The sequence below is a fragment of the Camarhynchus parvulus genome, chromosome 20 (genome assembly GCF_901933205.1).
Source record: "Camarhynchus parvulus chromosome 20, STF_HiC, whole genome shotgun sequence".
NCBI lineage: Eukaryota > Metazoa > Chordata > Aves > Passeriformes > Thraupidae > Camarhynchus > Camarhynchus parvulus.
Genome location: NC_044590.1, coordinates 5,146,496 through 5,172,162, shown reverse-complemented (window position 1 = coordinate 5,172,162; position 25,667 = coordinate 5,146,496). Strand labels below are relative to the sequence as shown.

Genomic DNA, 25,667 nt, shown 5'->3' with positions numbered 1-25,667 from the left:
GGGTTTTGCTGAACTCCACTTGGAGTTGCTCAGACTTTTTATTAGAGATACAAACTGCCATGAAATTTATTCCTTTCTTGAAAAGAAATTATTCATGAACAAATAAATCTGCTTTCCTTAGAATATAGGAATTATGAAATACAACTGTTTAAGGAGTTTTAGGCTGGTGCTCTTCTGTGTATTGGGGCTGCAAAGTATGAGAAATTCCTGCTTGTAGGCTGGTTAAACTAAATCTCATGGCAATATTCTCCTCCTGAAATGAATAACTCAGACTTGGAGCATTGCTGAGGAGAAATGAATGGACTCTTCAAAGTGTTTGTTCAGAGGGGAATTATTAATGCACAAATTAATGAAATACATGGATACATCATTAATTCTTGGCCTTTGTCTTGTATTACTTGACAAAATACAGAGGCCCCAATAATTTAAAAATTCACAGATGTTCAGTAAAAAATGCATCGTGATTTCATCTGCTAAGAGGCATTTTACTGAAGGATCACCCAGCCAGCTGTGGGAGACTGAAGGATATTCTTTTAATTGGCTAAACCCTTAAGTGCTTTGTAATTGCTTTCACTAAGCAGCTTCAGTGACAGAGCAAACGCTACCTGGGACTGATTACATTTTAATAGGCTTAGCCAACGTCCCCCGTGCAAAGCCTCCCCTTGATGTCCATCAATTTGTCTCAGTGTCGTTATCAGAGCTCAGCTGTGCCATTCAGTAACTCCTGCCTTCCTTCCATCCACGTGGGAATGGTCTGACAGGCAGCAGGAGCTGCTGAGGGCTGCCTGGAGGAGAAGGGGCTGCAGGCAGGGGTATTGGTGGGGGTATCAGTCCATGCCCCAAAACTGCCCCATTTCCAGAAGACATTTTGGCTGAACAGGGCTTTCATTCTGAGCCAAGCTCAAATACACACTGATTTTTGAGCAGCATAGATAATTTGGGCTGTTCAGCCTGGGGTTGTTCAGCGCCTAAAGGAGCTCCAAGCAGGCTGGAGAGGGACTTGGGACAAGGGCCTGGAGTTACAGTACGGGGGAGTGGATTTAGAGTGAAAGAAGGAAGGGTTAGACTGGATATTAAGAAGAAATTCTTCCCTGTGAGGGTGGGGAGGCCCTGGTACAGGGTGCCCAGAGAAGCTGTGGCTGCCCCTGGATCCCTGGAAGTGTCCAAGGCCAGGCTGGACAGGGCTTGGAGCAACCTGGGATAATGGAAGGTGTCCCTGTCCATGGCAGGGGTGGAATGAGATGAGCTTTAAGATCCCTTCCAACCCAAACCATTCCATGATTCTATGATTGCTCTGGTGTGTGCATACATGTGAGTACTTAAGGTTATTTAGAATTTTATCAAGTGACTGGCATATCAGGCTGTGCAATCAGAAAATGCTCATACTCCTGTGAAGCATCTCACAGCTTTGGGAGACTCAGCATTCCAGGGCTCCAGCATAGCCAAGGAATAGCAACACAACCTGGAGGTGGTTTAATGGAAGGAATTGGATGGGCGAAGGAGAGTGTGGTGTTGCAGTCTGATGCAGTTTCCTCTTTCAGCTATCCCAGTCCATTCCCAGGTGTGCCAATACCTTCTCCCTTCCCCTTGCTGGCTGCTGTCCGTCAAGCTTCACATTCCAGCGAGGGCGTCGTGTGATTGGTGAAGTTCAAGAGATGCCCCTCAGCCCGGGGGTCATTGGCCTAGCCAAGTGTCATTTGTCCCCTGAGCCTTCCCCCCTTCCTGCCTGGTGGGTGGCACGCCTACCCCTTCCCCTCCCCCAGCCCCCAACGTGCGGCTGATCGACTCAGAGCCCCAAGAACGGATCTCAGAACCTCGGAAAAGCTAAAAGGCAGCTGAGCACCCACTGGAAGAGCTTTGGCTGCCTCGCCTCCCCACCCCTTACCTGCTGTACCCTCAGCTCCGCCCCTCTACTCCTCCCAGGGGGTGTCTGTTGATGTGATGTCATCAGGTGTCCCTGCCCCCTGTTCCCATGGCATCCCCACCCCTTGCCCCGCCCCCTCTCTGGGTTCCCACGGTGGGGGCACGCCCACTGCATGTCCCCACTGCTGTATTTGTTATCCCCATGCTTCCGATTCAAAGGATACAGGGCAGGGAACCTCAGACTCAATACAGGGTCCCACTTTGTCGTTCGCTCCTGTTACGTATCAGCCTGCAGCACAAGGGGGAGCAGCCCCAGCTGCTAATTGGAAAACTTTTGGATGAGAATTGATTAAAGAGATTTGCAAATCCCATGAGGAGTATGGCCCACGCACCCATACTTCCGTGGCCTTTTAAATTCTGAGCTGAGCAGGACTGTAGTAGTCCCACATGATTTAAAACAGCTCTTCTCATGCCTCATGACCTCTACAGAATTCAAATTGTGGGGATTAGCATGGAAACAACTGCTAAAAGATGCTCTCCCAGGCTTGCATGCTGATCCAAACACAGCAAAAGATACCAATGGCATGCCAATTACCATTGAGCATCTCTCCGGTGAAGACCAATGGTCTTTACCCTCAATCCAATCTACCTCAATTCCTGTAGAAACACTTGAGAAAGTCAAAGAAGCAGCTGAAAAGGCCTTCTTTTCCCTTCAACCTGAGGGCCCATTTGAGCCCTATAGTAAGATCAAGCAGCTACCATCCGAGCCTTTTCTGAAATTTGTAGAAAGGTTAACTAGAGCCATTGAAATACAAGTTAAAAAAGAGAATGCAAGGGAAGAGGTTTTAGAAAAAATGGTATTTACAAATGCAAATGAACAGTGTTGAGCGGCAATTTTGAGCCTTCCTCTAGACCCCTCCCCCTACACTAAAAGATATGCTTCTAGTTTGCAACAGGAAAGTGCCTCTGATGAGTGTTGCTGAAGACACCAGACCAAGGCTGCTGCCAAGACCACCTCAGCGTGTCGCCGTTGCCAGCCCTGCGCCCATTCCCTCAGCACAGCAGTACCCTGGGAAGCAGCGAAGAACAGCAATGGTTGACCCCACAAAGCCATGCCTGCTTTGCAATAACCTTGGGCACTGGAGTAGCCAGTGCCCCCTGAAAATGCAATTTGTTGAATTTAGAAATGGCAGGGGAGGAGAACTGCAAGCACTCCTGGGGGGTCAGCAACAGCAAAAAAACTGAATGGGGAGTGCCGGCCTGCCAGGTGTGCAGACACAAAAAGAGCAGGCGAAGGGAATAAGGGAAGGAAAATAAACCAAGCACAGGGTAATATTAATATTTCTGTAAGTGAAGCAGATGCTTCAAAGACCACGTTTGCTAACCCATTGTTGAAAGAGAAACAAAATAACTTTTGTTATGATTTAGGTGAACCTATGTTAACCGTGTCTTCTGTCAATGAGCCTTACAGGTTGCAGCTGACAGAAGCACTCCACCTGAAAGACACTGACCACAGCTGCTGCCTCTGGCCAAGCAGCAAGGCCCAGAAGAGCCCAGGCACATTCCACCTGGTAATATTAGGATTTTATTCCCATAGTGAGGAATCTCTTGGTGGAAGGTATTTTTAACAACAGACCAGGTTGCCCCGATGTCTTCAATAAAAATCTGGGAAACTGTGAGTGCCTGGAGCCCTCTGAATTTGAATCCTCACACCTGGTGAGCTCTGACAGCAGAGAGGGAATTACAATCAGGAATCTCTTGCTTACTGACTTAATGAGTTGGCTCCCAGGCAACAGGCCTGACACATCCCTTGATCCTCATCACCCTCATTATTTTGTACATGACCACAGTCAGACAGAGCCAAGAAAATACACAAATGCTACCAAAAGGGAGGAAAACACTGTTGTGGATGTTTTGAATGAGGCTGTTAGCCTGGCCACTTTTAGCTCTTATTTCAATGTAAACAAATACTTAATCTCAGTACATTTGGAGCAAGGAAGTTTCTTGCTGCTCTGATCTTATCCAAGAGCCCTGCACACCATGAACCACAAAAAATTGTTTTCTGTACACTGCTTTTACAAGTTCTGAAACATTTCACCCTTAGACCTAAATCCTCCTTCTCTGTACCTCAGGCCAAAGTTCAGTTTTGAAAATGGAAAATACTTTCACCACCATGAAGCTCTGATACTCTGCCAGCAGTTTTATAAGGGGGGACAAGTCATTTTTCTTTTCCCACCCTCTTCCATAAATGAGCCCAGACTCTGTTCATGATTTTGGCTGTCATGGATGCCAGGATAAATCATATGAATCCTTGTGTATTCTTTGCTACTTTTCAGACAGCTCAGAGACCTGGTTTATTAAAATGTAACTCATGAGGAACAGGTGACAAAAGTGTGAATCAAGCACTTCCAGTAATAATAAAAATCAGTTTCTTGCATCTGAAAAACTGAAATGCACAGGATTTCACTCCCATTTTCTGGATAAAGAGAGCATTTCTGCATGGTGGAGTGAATCACAGACAAAAGTGAGGGAGGATTTTTTTATTTGCTGGATCTTCCTCAGCATAGAAATGCAGCAAACAGCTGCCCTTTCATTGCCTTCCCAGCAGGGAGGGGAGCTCAGTCCTGCTGCTGGGGTGGCCCTGAGGAGATGCCTGGAATATCTGGGCATCCCTGCACACTGGGGCCCCTTGGTGCCACATCTGACCCACTTTTGCACCCCCTCAGGCTCCAGACTAAAACCCTCACTTTTGCCAAATATTCTCAGCTTTTGCAGCACACAGCAAACCCAAAAATTTGCCTGGAGAAGAAAAAAAGAGGAAGAAGAAGAAGATGAAAAAGAAAATTATGCTTATTGTTCAGAAAGTGAAGGGTTGTTTTTCCTTAGAGGAGATGTGGACCTGTGGGCGAGGGGTGCACTTCCTCCAGTGCTGAGGAATGCCAGATGTAAATTTAGGTTTCTCTGCTATTATTCATGAAGAGCTCTCTCTTCTTGATGATCAAAGAGGATACAATACTAAAAGGAGGGAGAGAGAGAGAGATGTATGAGGTGGGGTAGTAGAGTGAGAAAAGGCAGCTTCTCACTTTGTGGCAGCAGGCAGAAGTGCAAAATGAAATGTAATGTAGTAGAACTGGAAAATGAAATGCTGTTAGACAAGGCTGCTCCCCAAACTGGCTCTGCCTGGATCCAGCTGCCCTGCAGCACAGCCTTCTCCCTTTCTCCTCACTGCCCTCTGCTCAGCACCAACCCAAACCTGGGGCATTTAAACTCCTGTAAGACACGGAGGAGCTGATGGGCAGCAAATGCAGCCTTCCCAAAGTGGCTGCCCTTGACCAGGCCTGCAGGGCAGAGCTCAGGGAGGAGGTGGCAGTCTGTCCTCAGTGGCTTTTCATGTCCTCTCTCTGCCATGCAGACACTGGCATGCATGGCACAGCTCTGGTTTGGCAGCCAGTCCCTTGGCAGGGCTGTGTGAGCACAGGCTGAGCTCCTCCTTGCTGTGACACCCGGGCTGGCAGGGATGACACAGTGACCTTGGCCAGCCAATGCTGCCTGAACCATCACCTGGCCCTGACGTGTTTGATAAAAACCCTTTTGCTGGGATTTTTCTCCTGAGAAGCCTCAGAACAGAAATTGAACCAATAACGATCTGCTGGCTGTGGAGTGTGGGCTGGAGATGGTTTAGCAACAGGGGCATCTTGGATTGGTCTCCTGTGCATTCTTTCTACTTGATGAGCAATCATGGTCCAGCTGTGTTGAGGCTGTGAGCAGTCCCAGGTTTTTATTATTCATTCCTTTCGAGCTTTCTGATGTCTCCATGCTCTTTCTTGTAGTATAGTTCTAATGTCTCATTTTCTTTTAATAAAATAGATATCATAAAATAATAAATCAGCCTTCTGAAAGGTGAATCCAAGATTCTCATATCTTCCCTCATCCTGGGGACCCTCAAACAGCATCACAATCACTGGCTAGAGTTGGTCTGCACAGCACCAAATTTAAAAAAAATATATAAATAAAAAAATTAAAAATAAAATTAAATTTAAAAAAATTAAAAATTAACCAATAAAATTAATTAAAAATTTAAAAAAGTAGAAACCGTAAAGTGCTAAAAAAGTGCCCTTAAGTGATGCAAAGCGAAACTGTTGTAAAATGCTGTAAAGAAAAACTCGTAAAGCACGACTGTCGTAAAAACTGCCGTAAAGCGCGACTGTCGCAAAAGTGCTGTAAAGCGCGACTGACGTAAAAGCTGCCATAAAGCAACACTGTCGTGAAAGCTGCCGTAAAGCAACACTGTCGCAAGAAAGTGCCGTAAAGCGCGACTGTCGTAAAAGGTGCCGTAAAGCGCGACTGTCGTAAAAGGCTGCCGTAAAGCGCGCCCGTCGCAAAAGTGCCGTAAAGCGCGACTGTCGTAAAAGGTGCGATAAAGCGCGACTGTCATAAAAGGTGCAGTAAAATGCGACTGTCGTGAAACTGCCGTAAAGCACGACTGTCGTAAAGCTGCCGCAAAGCGATACTGTCGTAAAACTGCCGTAAAGTGCGACTGTCGCAAAAAAATTTACCGGAAACCGCGACTGTCGTAAAACTGCCGTAAAGCGCTGCGACTGTCGTAAAAGGTGTTGTAAAGCACGACTGTCACAAAACTGCCGTAAAGCGCACCTGTCGTAAAAGAGGAGATGTGAGGGGTGCACTTCCTCCAGTGCTGAGGAATGGAAGCTATAAATTTATGTTTCTCTGCTATTACTCATAAAGAGCTCTCTCTTCTTGATGATCAAAGAGGGTCCAATACTAAAAGGAGAGAGAGAGAGGTGTGTGAGGTGGGGGTAGTAGAGTGAGAAAAGGCAGCTTCTCACTTTGTGGCAGCAGGCAGAAGTGTTAAAAAACAAAGGGATAGCAAGGAGCAGGGTCCTGGTAGGCTCCATGGGGAAGCAAGGCTCCCTCCTCACCCACCCCTGGGTAACAGTTCATTGGGGTGCACAGACAGTAAACAAATACAGTCCAACAAGATAATTGTGGGGAATTTAATGTCTCCTGTGGTTTTTCTTTCCTTTTTCTCAGTAGGTGTTTCCCAGTTGGGAATGCACAAGTGGTTCACCTATGGCACAGGCAAGGAGTGCTGCATGGGATGCATTCCTTGTGAAAAACACTGGGAAAATGTCATGGAGGCTCTTGGTACCTTCTCTAGGGATTTCTCTCATTGGAAACCTGGTCTGAGCCAAAGCACTTCAAATACCAAGATGCTCCATCCCTGGAAGTGTCCAAGGCCAGGCTGGATGGGACTTGGAGCAACCTGGGGTAGTGAAAGGTGTCTCTGCCCATGGCAAGGGTTTGGGACTAGGTGAACTTTGGGGTCTCTGCCAACCCAAACCCTTCTAAAAACACCAGAACATCAGAAAGCTTTCTGCTAACAAATTCTCCCATCTCATGTTTAAAACCACTATGGGCACCCTTTGTTAGCTATTTTGGGTACTATTTTTGGGCAGCTTTTGCCTTATCCTCTCTGAGGTTAAGCTACCAGATTCTTTGGTCTTTTCCTCAGTTTATTTAATCAAGACATCCACTACTCTGCAGTACAGCTCAATTCCTGAGTGCAGGATCTTTTATTCAAGCTCTGTCTGAACGAGAGCTATGCAGAAAAAGAGAAGTAATGAAACAACACAAACAAGGCTTAAATTGCTGTCAACTAAATCATTAAAATGCTGGGTTGGTTTTGCTTTTCCAGAGTGAGCAGGTCTGCTCCTTAGCTTTGCAAACCAATGAGAGGAATAGCAGATTTGTCTTTACAAACCAGCTGTGGGTCCGCTGGTAGATAAAACTAGCTCTGGGAGATAAAAGAAACAATGGGAAGGATTCCACTGATTGATGAATGGAAAAAGATATTTGCTTTTACAAATAAACTTTAGGTTTGCTGATAAATGAAATTAGACATTGAAAGATGAAAACAATGGAGAAGAAAAACCCCTAAATTCAGTAAGAATTAAACATGAAAAGGGAGGGTTATACATTAGAGGGGAATCTCTGGTATCAGGCATTTTGGGAAGTCTGAACCTCTCAAGTACCTCAGCCAATGGGGAAAGAGAGAGGGAAATTGGGATAAAAAGGGAGGCTGCATCCTCAAAAAATCTGAGAGATCCCAGGGGAATGCCCCATCGCCTCTCCCTTTATTTGAGCAAAGTAAAAGGACTCCTCTGTCTCCTTTTTGGACATAAACCTCTGGTGTTTGTAGATTAATTTTCCTAACACCAACAAGAAAAGACACAAAGAGAGGGCGTTTTGGGCAAAAGTGTTTTCCAATTCCCACCTGTTCCTCTTCCAGTCCCATTCCTTTATTCCCCGAGGGAAGGCGATACTCACGCAGGACCCTCACGCCGTGCTTCAGGGCTTGCACTCTGCTGGGCTCCATGGACATGCTGAGCATGGTCTGCTGCCCACCAATGGTGCACACCTGGTTCTCCTGGGCCGCCTGCCTGAACATCACCAGCAGCTGGTTGGCGATGATGGTGTTGAGCACCGAGATGACGACCATGGGGAACACGAAGGAGATGAAGGTGTTGACCTGCGGGGGAGGGATGGGGCACAATCAGGGAGAGGAGCAGCGGAGCAGGAGGTTGGGTTTTATTTCTCAAAGCAGCAGAGGAACAGCCTGCAGTGGAAAGCTTTCCCTCCTCTTACTCAGCTGGTTTTGGAGGTTTGTTGTACAGAGGGAGAACTCAAACACTGCTAACGCAGGTTCATTTGGTCAACACCCAAAAAAGGCAAAATCATTCATATCTAATCTATTCAGATCATTCATGTATTTTCCCCTTTTCAGTGCAGTTCATTGCCAGAAATGTCTTGTCTGAAACATGCCATTGATCTTTTCATCTCACAACCAGCAGGATGCTGCTTAGCTCTCATCATGCATAGCGTGACTTCTAAATAACAGTGTGTTATTGTCTTTTTCCTGCATTATGAGCCCTCCTTGGGATCTTTTTAACTATGTTTTTTTTCCTTGTGTCCTTTCCTTGTGGATTTAATGACAGTGTTTTGTTACCTCATAACTACGTTAAATAAACCTTGTGCCTTAAAGGATTAAAATTGATCAGAATAAACAAGTGGAAATTGTAATGTTTTTAGTACAAATTATTTGATTACTACAGTTTTGATAAAATTAAATGGAGGATCAAATTAAGCAGTGATTGAATCAAGTGGAAGTCACAGTTCATGTCAAATGCAAGGCTTTTGGGCTGTTTAAAAACTCCAGTGGAACTGAGCTTGGCAAAGGGCAGCCCAGGGAAACAGAGGCACAGGTAGGGTTTGCCTGCACATCTGCCACGGTGGGATGGGGAGCTGCTCTGCTGAGCCCAAGAGCTCATCCTCTCTGCTGGATGGCACAGGAGGAGACTCAGCACATCACTCAGCTGAGTGTGGAACAAATGAAAAGCCCTTCAAGTTTTTAGAATTTCAAAATATTGACAAGAATTGAACCGTGCTGCAAATCGCTGTGGAAGCAATTGTATTAGAAGTGATAAAATGACAAAAAGATGAAACTCTGAAACTCAAGAGGGAATTTGCTCAGTGGGAGAGCTCCAAGGCAGGCTGACTTCTTTCCCAGACAGGGACTTATCTTTCACCTCAGTGATTTAGGACACTGAACACCCCTGCACTCCGAGCCAACGCCAGGTCCCTCTGTAGATTGCAAAAACTCATCTAGAGACAGGTGCTCCATCTGCTGGGATGGAGATATCCCCTCTCTACCCACCCACCCTGCTGGACCATCACCACGGTGGACAGGGTTCTCTGTGCACCCTTTGTCTGGTGCAGATTTGTGGGCTCTGCGCTCTGGGGAGATTCAGAAATGCTGGAGGTGAATGGGAATCACCCAACAGGGTTCTCTGTACACCCTGTGTCTGGTGCAGATTTGTGGGCTTTGCGCTCTGGGGGGATTCAGAAATGCTGGAGGTGAATGGGAATCACGCAACCACCTCCCCAAGATGCTGCAGGGCATCCGTAAAATAATGAGCAGCACATAAGCACAGGGCAGCAGAGGCACATCAGAAGCACTTCACTTCCTTTGTCCATAGATCTGAAGCAGAAACTCCTCTCTTGGTGAAGACAGGCTCTGTGGTTGTTGCCCAGCTTTTCTTTGGATGGATCAAGTGTCTGTACAACTTTGTGCTCTGGAGCAAAATGTGTTAAGCAAAAGCACCAGCTGGGTTTTGTCTCTTCCCACATGGTGAGAACATCCTCTCCCGTTTATGCTGGTAATAACAACAGAGCTCCTCTGCGGGCTGAGTGAATTCCTAGATACACCCCACCACTACAAGCTGCTAATGGCCTCTTTTATTAAGTATAAAGCAGATTTTTATGCTTCTAAAAGATCTCACAGCCTCCTGTATATAAAGAAGAGTTATCTTTAGGAGCTGCCTCCACAGGATAAGACAGATCATTAAGCAGTAAAGACCAATTATTTAACCCTTGCACTGCAGCCAGGCTGAGCTGGAGCACACAGGGGGGAAATGATTGCTCAGATTTACCAGGTCAGACATGAACCCTGTAGCTCCTCACTCCAATTTCTGTGGCTTTAGCTGCAGAATGCCCTTCCTCTTCCCCACCACTGAACAATGTCTGCACATCAGCAAAATGCACCACTTAACTCTGGAAATGTTTCGCTCTGTCACCTGAGATTCAGGATTTATTGGTTTTCATTCTAAAATTTTGCCCTAGCTGTAAATTACACTTGCTTGATATAATTTTGCAGAACTCTAAAAGTCTTTTCCAACCTGTCTTAAAAGCCTTCATTCATTCCATAGTTGCATTGTGAAGTCTTTTAAAGAGCTTATGAAATTGGCTAGAATAGCATTGACTTTCCCTTTTAGGAACTGTTATGATAAAAGTGGGAATATTGCATAGTTTCCATCAAAGGCTGTATTTAAAGATTTTTTTCTCTGCCTTGATTTGTAGCAAAACTCTCATATGTTAAAAAAAAAATTAAAAAATCAATATTTTCCCCAGTAGCAGAATGTTTTAATTTGTTGAAAGAATTATGAATTATTTGCAAACACAAAGTCCCAAAGTACATAAGGGCTAGAAAAGCCAATTTTCCTAAGAAAACCATTTAAATTCCCTGTTTTTCTGTTAAGCTGCTTGCTGGGAGCCCAGCACCCTGTGCACATCAGTGCAGCAACACTTCATTTTCAGTGTGACTTTGCACACTGCTGGAGCTGGTGCCTCCAACAACTTCTCAAAGTCAGTGGAAAATTTCCCACTTGCTCAAGAGGAGCTGGTCTGGGATCCCAGGACTGCATACTCGAAAGTTCAGGAGCAGGAAGACTTTTGGAGGTGATTAATGGGATTTTTTACAGTGTCTCCAACATCAGTGGCCACTTTGGAAAAAGATGGGGTTTGGATCCTTAGTACAAGATGAAACTTTTTTTGTTAGATACATCTGAAGGCAAGGAGGGTAAAATTTATGAGTATTACACCTGTTTATGGGTCGCCTTTGCTCCCAGCAAAACTCCATCCCCTGAGCCACCTGCAGCTGACTGTTCCTATGGTCTATCAGCACAAGATTTTGGACAGGCACAGAAAAAATGAGTGAAGCCTTGGAGAACTGGTTAAAAGTAAACACATTAGGCTAGAGACTCTTCTGGAGATACAGTGGCAAATTCGTCACTGTAAGTATTTCTGATAAAAACAGCCCAGAATCCGAACTACTCACAACGTTTTAATTGAAAGAGTTTTGATGAGAAAAAAGGAAATGTTCCGGTACTGAGAACGTAAAAGATTTCTGAACACAGGTCTTGTGTTTTCCCTCATGCCTTTTTTCCTGACAAGTAAATAAAATCCCCCAAAGCCAGTGGAGCATGAAATGCTGGTCACAGTGTGGTGCATCCCATGGAGCAGCAGCTGGGGTGCTCTGCCAGCAGCAGCAAGGCCCCTGGCGTGGGCAAGGGGGCAGCTGAGATTGAGGGATGATTTTAACCCTGGGTTATGACAGGGATTTTGTGTCAGAGATCAGAGATGTTCCCTTGTAGCCTGATAAGTGAGGCGAGAGCAGAGCCAATCCTTGGTCTCTGTCAGCTCAGCCTCTCCAGGGACACAGCCCCTTCCAGCAGTGAGCTGGGGCACCCAAAGAGATTTTTCTGCCTTTCTTTTCAGGGCTGTGGGAAGGACAATTGAAATGGAGGGAAGTGTGGATGACGAGGAGCTGGGAAAACCTCATTTGTACCCACTAAGTTTCTGTCATAGCTCATTTCCCTGGGCACACCTGGGGAATGCTGTGAGATGGCTGCAGCCTCCCTGCTTTCTGCTGGGGAGGATTCTCAGTGCAGAGACTCCTGGGGAAATGGGTGAGAAACCCCAAAGGAGCTGAAAACTGACTCAGGAGGAGATTTGTCCTTGCTGGTTTCCTGGAAGTGACGAGGGAGAGGAATGAGGATACAGCACATCATTTGATTTGTGGTTTTGAGCAGATCTGTTAAACCACAGAGCCGCATTTCAACAATCTACCACATTCTGGTTCACCTCATTTCCAATGGAAATGGAAAGTAAATTATCCTCCCCCTGACTGTGGAGGCAGTATTGTTAGCATATGTCAATCAGGGAAGCACATTCTGCTACAACAACATTTGGCTGCCAAAAAATCTTATTTGACTAAATGTACTTTACAAAATTACTGGTTATCTCACTCAGTAGCCAGAATTAGCATTTTTTTAACCAGCCAGTGGATAATTTCAGCTGTTAATAAGCACAGTACTGCATTCCAGGATACAGCAATCTGTGCAAGACAAAGCAGGGCAGGGGAAGGTACATTGTGTTGGGATGCCAAAGGGAGCATTTGGCAATGGCACTCGTGTTTGATGTTCCCAGGATGTGTCTGATGAAAAAAACTATCCACAGGTTTTTTTTCCTCCACAGTAAATAAATAACCATCTAATTAACCCCACCTTTACATTGGCTCTCCAGCTTTCCATGCCAAGTGTCTCAGGATTGTCAGGTAAATGCCATTCCTTAGCTACAGCAGGGCAGGAGAGGTTAGTGTTTGTGGGTGATAGAAGAAAACAACCCTGCTTTTGGAGCCAGTACCTGGCACAGGGAAAAGCGTGGAAGCTGGACAACTGCAGCCTAGCAAGGGAATTCATCTCCTCTGGAATTTTTTGAGGGGAGCAGTACTGCAATGTCTTGGCTCTGGTCCTTACCTTGGTTCAGGGCATCCTGGTGTGGGAGCACAAATGCTGGGTAAATAGGAATATTTGGCCGAGGGCCAAAGCCTGTGTGTGTATCTGGAGCTCTACCAGTGCATTTGAGCAGGAGCCTGACCTTTGCAGGCTGCCAGGTTTATCTGGGGCAGGTTTGCCTGTCACGCTTCATTTTGGGCAGCTCTGTCTCCAGAGCCTTGGCAGCGTGGCAGGGGTGACACAGCTGTCACCCTCGGACAGAGGATGCCTGCTGACCTGGCTGGGGGGCACTCTGTGCCCTGTGCAGACACTTCTGGTGGGGATGGTGGAATCCTGTATCCCCTCACAGCACCAGAGTGACACAAACCCCACCGAGCTCAGCCCTGTGAAATAACCCTGCCCTTTCCTCACAAAAAGGGACAGGATGCAAATATCTGTGTAGATCCAGGATGTAATATCCCATCATTAGCTTAATGAATAATCAAAGAAAAGATACCAAAACCCAGCTATTATTTTTCTCTTTCAAGTATTGAGAATTGGCCACAAAAGCCTCTGTTTGTTACATCCTGATACACCCTGTGCCTCTTCTACCCAGCTAGAGGTGAGTACACATTGCACACACATTATCCAAGGTAACAGAGTGTGGCTGGGTGAATTGCTCTATCTCACCCCAAAGAGCTGCCCTGTTCACCCCCTGGAGCTGCAGGAGCTCAGAGAGACCTTCCCTGTGCCTCAGGGAGACCTTTTCAAACTCGCTGAATATCAAGCTCAGACATTTCAAAGAAAGGTTACAGCGATGTAAAATGTGGCTCCCAGTCACAGGTATTGATGTCAAAATGTATGATCAGCTCTGGGTTAAGAGGCAGAGCCTGAAGCCAGGACACAGGGGGTGGATGGCAGTGACAAGCAGCTGAAGCTCAGGGGCTGGGGCAGTGATGAGAGTGTGAGCATGAGCACAGACACGAGCAGGACATCCAGAGTTTTTCATGCAGGGGGGAAAAATCCCCAAGAAAAGCTGGAACACAGGCTCATCCTGGCCAGTCCATTGCTGATTAAATAACTCAGCAGGTTTTGTTGATCTCAGCTGACATCAGCCACGGGAGCTGGAATTGGCCAACACTCTGTATTTCAGACCTCTGCAGGAGCCCCAGCCTTGTCTCTGCTTTGGATGTGGTCTGGGAACAGCAGACTGCAGCTACTGGTGCTGAGGTGAGAAAGAGAGCAGATAAATCTGAAGATAAATGGTCAGATGGAACTTCTGGATGCTCTTGGGTCCCTGGACTGGTTCCTGTCCCTGTGCTGCTGCTGCCCTGCAGCCATTGGGTGTCCCTGAGGCTGGAGCTCTTTAATTGCACAGCAAGGAGCATCTGCTCCTGACACATCCACTTACTGCTCTACTCACTGAGGGAAAACCCCTGCAAAGACAGCCCAGAGGATAATGCACAAGGCTTGTTCTCGAGCTCTGGCTGCTCGAGGCTGTGGAGGAGGTTCAGGTTTTGTATTGGTAGATATTTATACCAATTTTGTATTGGTAGATATTTATACCAGAAGAAAATCCTTATTACTACAAGGCTTGGGGTGGCAGACTGCAGTCTGTGCCGTGCTTGGAGATCTACAAGGTGCAAGTACCTATGAGAGGAATAGAGGATTTGTCTTTCCAAACAAGCTGTGGGTCTGCTGGTAGATGAAACTAGCTCTGGAAAATAAAAGAAACAAAGGGAAGGATTCCACTGATTGATGAATGGGAAAAGATATTTGCTTTTACAAATAAACTTTAGGTTTGCTGATAAACGAAGTTAGACATTGAGAGATGAAAGAAACAATGGGGAAGAAAAACCCCTAAATTCCATAAGAATTAAAAATTAAAAGGGAGGGTTATACATTAGAGGGAAATCTTTGGTATCAGGTGTATTGGGAAGTCTGAACCTCTCAGGTACCTCAGCCAATGGGGAAAGAGAGAAGGGAAATGTGGCTGGGAAATTGGGATGAAAAGGGAGGCTGTGTCCTCCAAAAATCTGACATCCCAGGGGAATGCCCCATGGCCTCTCCCTTTATTCAAATAAAGCCAGAAAGGACTCCTCTGTCTCCTTTTTGGACATAAACCTCTGGTGTTTGTGGATTAATTTTGCTAGCACCACCAACCTGCTGCTGAGCAGGAGGACGTGGCCATGCACAGGGCAGTGGTCCTCTCCTCTCTCTGTGCTGCCTGGATGCCTCCAGAGCTGTCTCCAGCTGGATAACACCAGCCCTGAACTCTTCCAAATGGCTTAATTTAGCTCAAGCACTGAGATCAGAAAGAGGATCTGCTTAAACTCTGTTTTCATTAGCATTTTGTGTGTGCTCCACAGTAGTGATGTTTTCCTGGCTTCTCTCCCTGGATCTGTGGCCATCACAGAGAATAACCAGGCAGTGTGGATTAAGGTTTTAAGAATAACCAACGTGTACCATTTTGGAGCCTGTGTGTGGTCCCACACTGATGAACTATAATGGGAATGCAGAGCAGCTAATGATGTTGAGAAGTTGAGTTAATCACATACTCTGCAGGAGTTAATCAGATACAGAACAGATGGAAATAAATTGCGTACTGACAAAAAAACATCCATCATATCCATGGCAAAAACATTCCCATTCATAAACTTCCCTCCTTGGAGAAAACATTTGTACATAAAAAATAACATCTGATGCAGAACAACTTAAATGGGCCTCTTGCTCATGATGGGTTGGGAAAGATGGCAGAGCACTGAATAATGGTGGCATTCCTGAGCATGACTGCATACCTGAAGGACCATTTAACCTCATTTCTGTGCATGGTTACAATGCTGTGACCTGAACTATTTTCAGATTTATTTATTTATTGTAAGTAACAGCAAAAGTGTGATTCATCCATAACTGTTTCATCTAAATCTTATTATTCCTAATTGTACACAAGGGTAATACATAAATATTGAACTCCCTGGGGATCTCAGAGCTTTTCATTACCTCCTTAAATGCCGGAGAACCTACTCCATTATAACTGTTTTTAAGAGAAAAATTCCTCCTTTCCTGGTCTTTGCCCATCAAACTCAAACTTGAATGGCTCTGCTGATTCCACCTTCCAAAGAGAAAGAAAAACTGAAATTCAGGAAATCCTGCAAACAATGGACTGGGGAATAGACAAATTGGAAGGTTCTAATGTTTACCACTGTGCACTGGAAATGCCTTGTATATCATGGATACTCAGCTTTTTCTCTTAATAAAACTGAAGGAAAAATGCTTATTTAGAAAAATGGAGGAGTAATTAAAAAAGCCCAATGCCAAAGAAACCCAAAAACCAAATAACCCAAGCTCTCTCTAGGATTGAGCTTGATGAAGATGATGAATTTGGGGCCTTTTCCATCTCACTTCAGTTAATTTAGGGCTTCCTGCTACTGATTTAAGAGGGACATGTGGAATATAAAAAGGACGGGGTTTGGTGTGGGACAGCTGCTGCTTTCCTATACCTGGTGAAGGAGGACAGAAGAAGTGACAGAGCAGCAGTGAGGATCCTCCATCCCATCATCATTAACCCAAAGCTTCAAATCCTCCCCACCTCCTCCCTCAGGAAATCACAGAAAATTCTGAGCTGGAAGGGACCCACAAGGATCACCAAGTCCAGCTCCTTCCTTCTCCCTTTCCTGTGACTGGTACAGTGAGCTACAAGGTAAATTAATTCAATTTAGCCAATTTTGCTTGCAAACAGGAACAAAGTCAATTCATATGCTGTCAGTTTGCTGGCCTCAGCCTGGCTGCTCAGATCCATTGCACTATTTAGGGCAATATTTTTGGTTGAACAAAAACTCAGTGAATAATGTTCATGCTTTTCCCTTTGAACACACAGGTCTTTGGTACCATTTCCCCCTCACCCTGCCCAGCAGCTATGTTCTACTGAAGGGGAAATAATCCTTCAACTTCAAATGACAGACTGGAAATACACTTTAAATAATTTACCAGCGCAGTTGGATTTCAGTTCTCACTATCTGCTGGTATTTTGGTTCCTGCCTGTTTTTGCCAAAGGGATATTGCCCATTGCCTTTCACAAGGTATTTGGGTTTCTCCAGCTCTGCTGCTTGTCAGCCCTCTAAAGAATTTAATAAATGTTCATACAGTGCCTAATGCTCCTAACAGCTGAGTAATCCTAATCCAGATTTTGCAGTTATTTTCTGCTTATCCTCTTTTGGTTCTTCTTTGCTGCTGGGTTGCGCAAGTTGTGGGGGCTCACGGGGTGGACTTTCATCCAAAGTGTCTGCATGGTGCTCCCTGTGGAGCAGGCTGGTGCTGGTGTTGAGTATGGCTGATGATTTCCTTCTCAAACCCCAGGAAATCACATCTTTCCCGTGTTCCTCACCACAACTGCAAGTGCTCAGCACATCTGACACTCCTGTGTGGCCTCTGCAGCCTGGGATGCTGCAGGAGGGGCAGCCACCAGAGCCTTAAGGACAGCACAGGCTGCAGGTGTGTCTGAGGGCACTGTCACCACGTAAATAACTCACAGCAGCTGGTTTTGTGAGCCAGCATCCAGATCCTTGCTGTCTAACCTGTGCCTGCTATTCCATTCTTTGGTTCATGCTTGGGATGGCTGCTGTCATGAATGAGACTGTTATGCTTGGATATTTACTCAAAGACAGCATCAAGAAAAATATTCAACCCCTGGTGGCAGTCAATTATCCCCCAGCTTCTCTTGTTCTGGCAATACTGAGTCATTTCATCCCTCATCATCAAAATGGATGCCTTTTTCCCACATGGGTATGAAGTCACTTGCAGTGGCTGTTTCAGGATTCCAGCTGAACAGTCTGCTCTAGCAGGGGAACAAAGCCAGAGACACGAGCACAGGAGCATAACAAGCAAAGATTTCTGCCTGTGAAGAGCAGCAAACAGTTGAATCAAATGGTGCTTGCTTTCTTTCTTCCTTCCTTCCCACACTCTCCTGGTAGGTGGATCATGACAGATAAACGTGTGGGTCTGTTTGGCTCACGTGGGGCTGTCAGACTCCAGGTTTCTCCAGTTTTACACTTGCAATGAGTGTGTAATCTACTTGGAATGAGTGTGTAAATAAATGAGCGTGGAGCACTCAGGTGCTGGGCTCCCCTCTGCCACTCGTGTCCCTCTGTCCTGCCCTTTGTGGGGAAAAAATGAGGGTGCAACCAGCAGCTGGCTGACAGGAGAGCAGAAACTCATTAGAGCACAGGGTAATTAATAAATCAGCTCCATTCCCCAAGATGGTGCTGAAGATTTAAGGTAAAGACTTTGTTATAAACCAGCCTTCAGCCTGATGCATGAGGTGCACACTGCAGGAGGATCCAAAGGGAAGTTAATTTAAACAAAAAACCCAAGGAAATGGAAAGAACAAATCATTCTCCTATTGAAAAACATATTAGACCTAATTCAGAACCATTCAAAGGAAAGTTAGGTTAAACAAAAACCCAAACAAATGGAAAGAAAAAAATCATTCTCCTATTGAAAAATACTTCAGACCCAATTCTGGTTTTGCATTTCTGCCAGGTGAGGTGGAGGTAGAGGAGGGTAAGAGATGCTATAGTGCCTGAGAGACAAGTAATGTCGTGACAAAAAAAATTTATCTGTTGAATTACATTTTGGGATCAATTTTCTGAAGCTTTTTGTAATATTTCACATGTGCTGTAAAGTCTCATTAATACAGCTGGTAAAATAACAGCTTGTCTGCTTAAAGTAATTAGTAGTTGACAATTGGGTTGAATTTTAAATCCATGAGGAGCTTTGGTTAGCACTAATAAATGTTGATTAAGGTAGCAATTAAAATCTAACAATCTCTCTGGGGGTCTGAACTTAAAAGCTGAAGTTTGGAACATACCTCACTTTACAGAGAAAATGCTACAGTTCCTCCCAGGCTGCTTTATTAAGCGGTGGCAATGTGGATTTTTATTTCCTTGGTTGTTTTGGGTTTATTTTTTCCTTTTGTTTTTTTCCTTTTCTTTCCCATTTTTTATTTTTTCCCAGTTTACACCAATTAATTGCAGCCTGAAGTAGAGCTTGGGCAGCCCCAGCCCCTCTCCTGGCTGACACAAAGACTTGGGGACAGTGGTGACGTTGAGCAGAGCGAGGTTTGAGCTTTCTCTCAGGAAATGCTGTGGGACCCTCCTGACGTCCCTATTTCCGTGGCAGCCCTTCCCAGCAGGCTGTACCTGTCTGTCCCTCTCCCCAGCAGGCTGGAAAAATCTCCAGTTCTCCTTCAAGCAGTTCTGCCTGGCAAACACAGCCAAGAGGGGAGGTCAGGCAGAGCTCATCCCTCCTGATTCCTGCTCCTCAGAGCATCCCATAATCAGGGTGATTGGATCAGCTACCAAGGAAAAGTATTGACTAGGCAGAGTCTTGAGGAAGACAAAAAATTCTCTCTCTTTGTTGCACTTGAGCGGGGTGAGCAAGGCAAATCACAGAGCACAATTGTTTATAGACTTCTTTTGCTGATTTATCATCAAGGCACTATTCATGGAGGGCTCGGGTTCTTTGTGATCTTACTTAGCCTGATACAATTTCAGTCACTTCCCTGCATTTTTTCTATTTTGGAAGTCAGAAAGCACATTTGTATTTCATGGAGCACCTCCTTTATAATGGCCAAATCCTTTTGGGTTTTTTTCACTCTTGCTGTGGGCAAGACATAAACTGCACACAAAACCAGATTTGTCTTCATCACACATTAGCTCTGCGTCACCCATTAATTCCACTGCAACCCCCAGTTTTTAAGATGAATGCCAGTGAGGGAAAAAATAGGAATACAATGTGAAATGGGAGCACCCTGGTCCCCTGGTGCTCCTGGGAGTGTGTTGGTGCTCCTGCTCTGCTCATGCCACTTAAATCAACAGCCTTGTCATTATATTGTTTCCCAGGGCTGCTCCTGCTGGCTCGGGGAGCTGCTGAAATGAGCTCCTTTTCCTGCAGGGTACTTGCCATGGCTGTAAAGGAAAAAACAGACCAGCAGAAAATTTGTGAACATTATGGACAAACCCAGGGAGTTTTCCTGGAGCAAGGCAGGGAGGTCAGAAGGAAACTGGGTCCCTCTGGCTTCCCAGGGCTCCTGCTGAATTTGGTGGCTGCTGCTTGGTCCTGCTGCTGTGCCCAGCATCCCCAGCATCCTCAGGAGATGAAACAGCCTCTGGGAAGCAGCTTTAATAATCATCATAATTTTTAGGTGCTTTCTTAGCCCAGCCTGTGCGATCTGAGTGTGGCTGTTGGTTTCTCCATGGAACTGTGTGTCCCTGAGAACATTTCCCGAGTCCATTCATTGTTAAGGATATTTACAGAAAAAGAGAGCTGGAGAACTGAAGATGTCAGGAGCTGGAGGAGGAAAAGGAATAAATCCAGAGGGTGGAAAAAAAGCCCATTCACTATCAGTCAATGTGTCTATCACTCTTTTTTCCCTTTTTTGTCTTCTGCGTTGTAAGGATGAAATACAAATGGCTCAGAGAAATGTGGAAAGGAATGCAAATAAAAGCTTCATAGCCAGAGACATTCAGAGCCCTTTTTTTTTCAGAGGAGGCTTAAGAACTGGATGAAATTGTCCATTTCCCTCTGAGTGAGCAATTTCCATGCCTGAAGCTTTGGGACAGGTCATTTTCTCTGCAAGATGGACACAAGGGTTGAACCAGCTGGGAACTGCAGCCACAGAGGGGTGCAAGGGTGAGCAATGGTTTGGGTATCTTGGCACTGCAGTTTTGGGGTTTTCAGGGAAAACAGCTGCTCTGAGAGGGTCCCCAGTGGACACAAGTCATCCTGGACATCTCCACAGCCAGTACCACCCTCCACATGGATCCACCTGCGCTGCAATGGGCACTCAGGGCTGCTGTGGAGACATCACCTGGGGTCTGGGAACATTACTGCATGGAAAACCATGAGCTCCTGAGGAGACACCAGGGTGATTATTCATGCACAGGCTTTCAAGTTACTTGAAAGGGCCTATTTAATATTTTTACAGTAATACTATGCACTCTGCTGCTCTTACAGTAGAATTACAGGTGTCATCCTGAGGAGGTGTGTGTGGGGGGCAGGTTTTTGGAGAAAAGCCATTTTGCCAGGGAGACGAGACAAACAAGGGGCTGCAGAGAGACCTGGCATCTCCAAGGAGCTCAGAGCATCTCCTGGTTTCAGGCTGCTGCCCTGCCATGAAGATAAATCAGCAGGGAAATGCTCAAACCCCCATACTGGGGACAGTATGGAAGGATCAAGTGACATGCAGGGGGAGAAATCCTAAATCTAGCACAGGTAGGGAGGAAAGCAGGTATGAGCCATCTGTCCCTGGTGGCAGAGTCTCTGTTGGCCAATTAAAAGCCACTGCATTGAACAGGTCAGGTCCTAATGAGCTGTGGGTCCAAAGCCTGGCTGGGCAGCTGGAAGACCCCATAACCCCAAATCCTCATGGTCTCTCAGAAAATGAACCCAAGGCAAAACAGATCGAGGAGGTCACGGCTCTCCCCTGCAAACCACAGCACAGGCAAGCCCTGAATGCTTTCCCATTTCTCAAAATTGATTTTCTTTTTTCCAAATTAAAGTACAAAATGAACATGTGAGACCAAATGCTATGGGAGCAGACTGCAAATGAGGCTAATAGGCCAAATGTCAGATTTGTTTCTGCTGAGGAGTCATTACTGAGCACAGACTTTATGTAACCTGCTTTGCTCTAAAGCATAATCCAGCCAGCTAATGACTGGCATGAGAAAGATGTTTTGCCTGTGGAGTGGCTTCTTTGCTGTTATAAATTTCTCTGGACCTTACCCCAAAAGGTAGAGGTACCCACCTGGCTGTAGCCAGCATTTGAAGTTTGCTAAAAAATCTAATACATAAGGGAACCCTAAGTGCTGGGTATAATTGCTTGGACTCTGTATGGAGCAAAGGTATGAATTGCTATTCCTCAAATCAGGATTCTGATCGCAGGTTTAGAAGAATCTCCAACCAGTTCCCCACGGCAGCTCCAACTCCTGCAGCACAATTCACAGGCTCTTAACAGGTGGGTTGTTTTTCAGCTTTACCTTTCTCAAAACCACCGAGCTCCATGGAGGAATGGCTGAGAATGTTGGCCTGGAGCAGGTATCAGCTTCCAATGTCCTGATTTGTGCAGTGCAGGAATCAGGAGCAGAACCTCTGCATGGTGCTGTCCAAGGCTCTGAGCATGGCTGCTGGTCACATCCCCCTCTGCTCACAGAGATGTTGCAGCTGCTGTTGCTGGCACTTACTTACACTGGCCTGTGCTATGCATTAACCAAAATAATTTCCTTTTCGAAGCACAAAAATTTCAGCACAAAAATTGCTGCTTTTATCCCTGAGGCAGGCTGCCCAGACACAAGGCTGTCTCAGGTAGGAGCCATTCCTGTCCAAAGAGTTGTGGAGGCAGATTCCTTGCAAAAGAGGAAGTGATTTAGCAAGATGAAGTAATCACAGTGTCATGAATGCAACCAGGGTTTCCCTGTTAATCACCTCACTGTTAATTAAGGGATCATTTTTTTATTAAAATTAATTCTCATATTTTAAAAATGTATCACTTAAAAAGGGGATGTACAGAAGTGTTTATCACTGATACCCTAAGATGCTAATTTCCAAATATTATGGCTTGTAATCAAGTTTAATTTTCTGACTTACCCTCCAAAGGAGAGACTTTACACCAGTTTTGACATTTAAATTACCTTGGATTTGCAAGTCCAATACTGCCATAAATATTCATAGCCAAGAATCGACTATTTAGCCTTGAATTTTTTTTTTTTAATATTTTTAATTCACTACTAAAAACCAGCTCCAGAGTGAGCTGAAGGAATGAAATGAAGCAGATTTTCTCTGGAGCATCTGGCTCTGCTACCCAACATGAGCCGACACAGCCGCGCTTCTGTTTGATGCTGCCGAACAAAAATTGACAGCAAAACCATCCTTTGATCCTTTCCCTTCCATCTCCTGCAAAAAGCTGCTCTCAGGGGGGGCTGCTGCTGCTGTTTTGGTCTGTGCCATGTCCAGCCCTGCACAGGGAGGGCAGGCAGAGCATTTTGGGCTTTCACAGCCACACAAACACAGCAGTTCTGCTCCTGTGGGAATCAGGAAAACAGAAACTTCCACAGACACTGCAGGGTTTGATCTGCAGCCTTAGGAGAGGCTTGGATTGATGTAAAATATTAAGTAAAAAAAAATCATAAAATTTTATTATAGTTGTATGTGAGAATATGCCTTAAGTGAGAGACTTTCCTGATAAGATGGTGAAGGGTTTATAATGTAAGGGTGTGGTTGTATGGAATAAACTGAGAGTTTAGAAGTTTTAAGAGAAGCATCTGTGTGCCTGTGAGTTAGAAGTCCCTTAGATAAAAGTATCTGCACTGCAGTAGAATTAAGTAAAGGTGATCGGTTAGAAAAGCAAAATAAACCCTGTGGCAACTCTATTGGGTTAGAAAGTTCTGTATTGCCTTGTAACAAAGAACTTGTCACTACTCTTGAGCTATGGCCAAATGCCTGCTCCTCTAAAATCTCACAGCCTCTGAGATTGATGTTTATCTGAGCAATAAATCCTTCTTAGCTTGCAAATAGTCCCTCCCTTCACTTCTAGCAGTGACAATGATGCACTCACCCTGAGCGTGGCCACAGGGAAGACAAAGCCCAGCTTTGCCTGCTGAAAGGATGCCAGGCGTGGGGGAAAGAGCCTTTTTGGTGCTCCAAAAAAGGAGCTCACTGTCCCTTCCCTGCCCAGGTGACAGAGTGCCAACTTCAGCACGGTGGCCTCAGCTACCCCAGGTGAAGGCAGCAGGCTCCAGGCCATGGCAGGGTCCCTGTCCCCTCTGGCAGGGACAGCAAGGTGTCCTCTTGCTGCTGTCCTGCAGCCCCCATATCCATGCAGGCTCTGACACAATTTCAGTGACAGAGAAGGCTGTGCTGGGGGCTGGCAGCTCTCAGGGATGATGTGCCACATTCCCTTCCCCTTCCCTGAGCAGAAACCCAGGTGAGAAGCAGAGCTGAGATGCTCCAGCCCCTGCCCTTGTCAGTGTGGGTCTCTCTGGTGGCTGATTTCTGTCTCAAAATGCTCTAAAGTTGCTCCATTTTTTCTCCAGCATATTGTGAAAACATGGGTCAGTGTGGGATGGGAAGAGGGACAGGATCAGCTCAGATGTTGAGCAGAGGGCTCTGGGAATCCTCTCAGAGCCCAACTCTGAGGCACAGAGCAGGCAAACACCTGCACACATCAGTCACAAAAAGGGCAAATTGGCTCCATAATGAAACATTCTCCTCTTTTCAGTGACTGATGGCTTCTGCAATTTTTATTTTTTTTTAATATCAGGTACACTTCAAACCTAATTAGTTTCTCTAGTCTTTTTTCTTCTTTCAACAATAAGACAGGGGCAGAGAAGCAGCACTATTACTACCCATTTCTTAAAATAATTTCTATTTGCAAAAGGCTAATAAAAATTTTGAGATACACTGTGACCCTTTCTGCCCTTGAACCAAGGAATTTATTTTACTCATAAACATCTACTTCTGAGCAGAGCCAGTGCTTTAACTAACACAAGATGGACTTTGACACTGCTTTTATGGCTGTTGGATACCCCAGCTCACCTCCACCCCAGGGACAGTAAACATGTACCTCAAATGTACCTCTGCTGCTGCCAGGAGTGTCCTTGGCTTTTCTTCTGTGGGCACCTTTGCACCACAGTTACACTGAGAGATTGATTTTCTGATACATAACTGAGGTGTCTGCTCCTACCTGAGATCAAAGAAGGACCTGCTTTCCCAGGAACTCACCCACATCTTTACTTTGTCTTTGTTTGCTTTTCATTTCAGTTCAGTATTTTAATAAAAGATGTCTTCTCTACCTACAAAATAACAGTTCACAATGGATGACAGGCTCGCTTCTGATATTATTTACCTCTTCCATTTGAAAAGCAATTTTTGCAGTAAAGCCCCATTCAGTTGGGATCTGAGTGTAGCCTCAGAAACTCCAAGCTTTGAAAATGTGAGATGGACCATAGGAGATCAGGGATGCCGATTTCAGGTCTGTTTCTGCCAAAAAAACCCTAAAAAACGTTATTATTTGGTGGGGTGATGTTCCCTCTGGTCAGTGCCTAGGACTAAATTTAGTCCAGCACAGCAAAGCCCTTCCAGACTCACTTTCCATGAAGGACCAGACATGAGAAGGATGAGCATCAAAACTGGTGAAATGAAGCAATTCAGCTCTGAATTGTTCACAGAGACTCCACAATGTTTAGAGGAGACTCATAAGAAAACCTGGACTTTGTTCTCCCAGATAACTCATGGCAATGTGGAAGAGATGATCCTGTGTCTCTCTGGTAGAAAGAAAGACATGACAATGGCCTGAAACTTCTTGATTTTTAATTCAGTAAAATCTGAGAGTCTTTAAGTGACAAGTTCTCATAAATAATTCCATCTAATGGAAGATACTTTGGTAATTGCAGTATTTTAATTTCAACCCTTTAAGTGCAGAGAATTCTCATTAGCACTCAGCATTCAGGTACTGCAATGAATTTTCATGGAGAGAGAGTAGCATGCACAGTGCTGAAACGGTGGAGCTATGATGAATTTATGCATCATTTTATGGACAAAGATATTAAGTGATTCATTAAGCAAAACCATCCATTCCCTTCTGGGTATAAGTTTTTATTATTCCTTTTCTTCAGGTAA

General features: G+C 45.3%; 1 protein-coding gene across 1 annotated transcript in view; it reads right to left on the bottom strand.

Moving 5' to 3' along the window:
• NTSR1 (neurotensin receptor 1) overlaps positions 1 to 25,667 on the bottom strand; it is a 56,479-nt gene that overhangs the window by 11,444 nt on the left and 19,368 nt on the right. Inside the window, exon 2 of the mRNA XM_030963338.1 lies at positions 8,212 to 8,413. Within this exon, the coding sequence (XP_030819198.1) occupies positions 8,212 to 8,413 (202 nt within the window). The remainder of the gene's footprint in view (positions 1 to 8,211; positions 8,414 to 25,667) is intronic.